Genomic DNA, 3,073 nt, shown 5'->3' with positions numbered 1-3,073 from the left:
AGGCGGAGCTTGCAGTGAGCTGAGATCCGGCCACTGCACTCCAGCCTGGGCGACAGAGCGAGACTCCGTCTCAAAAAAAAAAAAAAAAAAAAAGAGTGATCTATAAGTAAAGGCTTTGTCACTCTCATTACATTGGAAAGATTTTTCTCTTATGTGTACTTCCTGTTTTTGTGTGAGTAATGATGAATGGAGGAAATTATTTCCATAGTTGTTAGAAATACGGGTTTTGGGCCTACAAGAAATTATTTGGGATGTTGAAACTGAGGAAGCATCATTGATAGACTTCTCAACTTGATTGCTAATTTCTCCTTTGCTCTGAAATGTGTGTAGTTCAGGCAGATGTGAATGAAAGCTTAATTCAAGCTGATTTTTAATAGGCTTCTTTCCAGTATGCCTTCGATTATATCGGTCTGTACTACCAGTCAACCATTTTATTTTTGTCATGGGTGTTTCATGGCTATTTCTTTCATCTTCTTGCCACTGAAACTCAAAGTTATGAATATCTTTCTCAATTTCCTGGAAGCAAAAATCTCCAGTGGGATGAATTTTATGTCTTTGCATTGTCCCTGTGTGATTCACTTCTGTATTGTCTTTTGCTATTGATGAGAACTCCTTCATCATGCATCTGGAATAGATATCTACAAAATGTAAACACCAATAGGTTTCCAATTAAGTATAGATGGTAAATAATACTGAACTGTATAAATATGACACTAAAAACAATACTCATTTTAAACTTCCCAAACATGATCTTCAAAGGTTAGGAACACAAAAGGGTAAGATTCTTTAATAAATAAAGGGCAATTACATGTACTTCAAATTGTTTTTAACTGAAGCCTACTCCCAATATCATGACGAAACACTGACAGGGCACAAACAAGTTTAAAAGGAATATTTTTCCACTGTGACCCTAAAGTGTGAAACAGTTTGCAAAAAACATATCACTGTCACATCAAGAAAGAGAAAAATATATATTTTTCATATTTATAGCATATCTACTGTATACAAATGCTAAAGGGCCACACAATATACTATATTGGTAAATAATCAACAACAGGCTAATGTCACCCTGGGTGACAGAGCAAGACACTCTATCAAAAAGAAAAAATGAGAAAATACAAACATATGCAAGGGCGCATCCCCACTTCTGGAGGGAAGTTATCCTCACCCAGGGAGACCAGGTTCCTATAATTCTCCACCATCACGTCTCTGTATAAAGTCCTCTGAGTAGGGTCCAGGCATTTCCACTCCTCCTGAGAGAATTCTATGGCCACATCCCTGAATGTCAACAGACCCTGAAATGAAAACACATTTTAACCAAATGGTTATGAGAGGAGTTCTTATCTTTAGAAAAAATGAGGAGAGGTGAAAGCATGGATTTAATTGCAGTGAATGTTCTGACAAATCCGAGTGAGGGATTTTCCACCACATTTTGTCTCACCAGTGTGTTTTGTTATACTTTTCCTTTTTTTGTTTCTTGTTTTTGTTTTTTTGAGATGGAGTCTCGCTCTGTCGCCCAGGCTGGAAGAACTCAGAGAAGATTCCCAACTCCAAGGCCCAGCGTTTCAAAAAGGAATGAGACAGAACAATCCACCGAGAATATCATCTCACCTGAGGAGGAGCCATCCCTGACTCCTTTGCTTTCCTCTTCCTTTTCCAGGTATCTTCCTCAGGGTTTCTTCCTCACGTACCAAGAGTCTTTAGAAGTCAATCTTGAATGTTAAAAATATGTTGTTGATTGCTCAGAATCAACACACACCCTCCCTGTAACACAATGACGAATACAAAGGAGACCTCACCCTGAGGAAATATGGTCCTCTCTGCTGCCCACTGCAGCAGGGACAACAGGAAAACTACATGAATTTTGAGCCCTTTCTTCAGAACCCAATTCCCTCCTGGAGAAGCCCACACACACGCTGCAGCAGTGGGAGCTGGGTTGGAATGAGCTCCCCTTTAGGACACAGACCCAGCCCTGACCAAACCCCACACAGAGGCTGGATGTGGTGGTTCACGCCTGTTATCACAGCACTCAGAGGCCAAGGCAGGTGGATTGCTTGAGCTCAGGAGTTCGAAACCAGCCTGGGTAATACGGTAAAACTCCATCTGTACTAAAATTACCTAAATTTTGCCAGGTGTGGTGGTGCACGTCTGTGGGTCTTTGGGCCCAGCTACTTAGGAGTCTGATATGAGAGGATCACGTGAGCCCAGGGGCGGAGGTTGCAGTGAGCCAAGATTGCATCACTGTACTCCAGCCTGGTGACAAGAGTGAGATTTATCTTAAAAACAAAAAAGCCTAGGTGTGGTGGCTCACGCCTGTAATTTCAACACTTTGGGAGACCCAGGCGGGCAGATCACTTGAGGTCAGGAGTTGGAAACCAGCCTGGCCAACATGGCAGAACTCCATCTGTACTAAAAATACAAAAATAAGATGGGTGTGCTGGTGTGGGCCTGTAGAACCAGCTACTCGGAAGGCTGAGGTAGGAGAATCACTTGAACCTGGGAGGCGGGGGTTGCAATTAATTGAGTTCATGCCACTGCACTCCCGCCTGGGCAACAGAGACCCATCTCCAATAAGAAAGAAGAAAAAGGATGGGTCCTGGATCTGGGGGCAGGGAATCTAAGGCCAATTAACCCGAACTTTCCAAAACTAGGCCAAAAGGAAAAACCCCATCTTTCCATCCGGAGCAACAAAGAATCAAAGGCCGCTCTCCCTACCGCCCTGCCCCTTCAACCACGTCTCAGATGGAAAAGGAAAGAGCCCAGGAGTGGCCAAGCACTGGCCACCCCTCCACCTGCACAGGGCACCCATCTGCATAGGGCATAGGGCATAGGGCATAGATAAGGGGTAGCCCATACAGACCTCAAAAGAAATACTTTAACCCCCAAAAACTTTGTAAACGGGGCTCTGGAGCCGCTCGCTCGGGCCCACTCCTCCCTGTGGAGTGCTGTCTTGATTGAATAAATTCCTGCTATCGCCGCTGAAAGGACACAAAGATAGATGTGTACCCGCCCCCCACCCGCTACACCCTTTGTTCTGCTCTCTAATCTTTGCACATACCAGAGATTTCGTAAG

General features: G+C 43.8%; 1 protein-coding gene across 1 annotated transcript in view; it reads right to left on the bottom strand.

The window, feature by feature from the left end:
- The window catches only part of LOC105539784 (zinc finger protein 320-like), a 3,947-nt gene extending 2,321 nt beyond the window's left edge, over positions 1 to 1,626 (bottom strand). Inside the window, 3 exon segments of the mRNA XM_011980207.1 lie at positions 336 to 638; positions 1,169 to 1,295; positions 1,612 to 1,626. Coding sequence (XP_011835597.1) covers positions 336 to 638; positions 1,169 to 1,295; positions 1,612 to 1,626 — 445 coding nt within the window.
- Between the last annotated feature and the right edge of the window lie 1,447 nt (positions 1,627 to 3,073).

This window comes from Mandrillus leucophaeus, unplaced genomic scaffold (assembly GCF_000951045.1).
Source record: "Mandrillus leucophaeus isolate KB7577 unplaced genomic scaffold, Mleu.le_1.0 Scaffold104, whole genome shotgun sequence".
Lineage (NCBI taxonomy): Eukaryota > Metazoa > Chordata > Mammalia > Primates > Cercopithecidae > Mandrillus > Mandrillus leucophaeus.
This window is presented reverse-complemented; position numbering and strand designations above follow the sequence as displayed.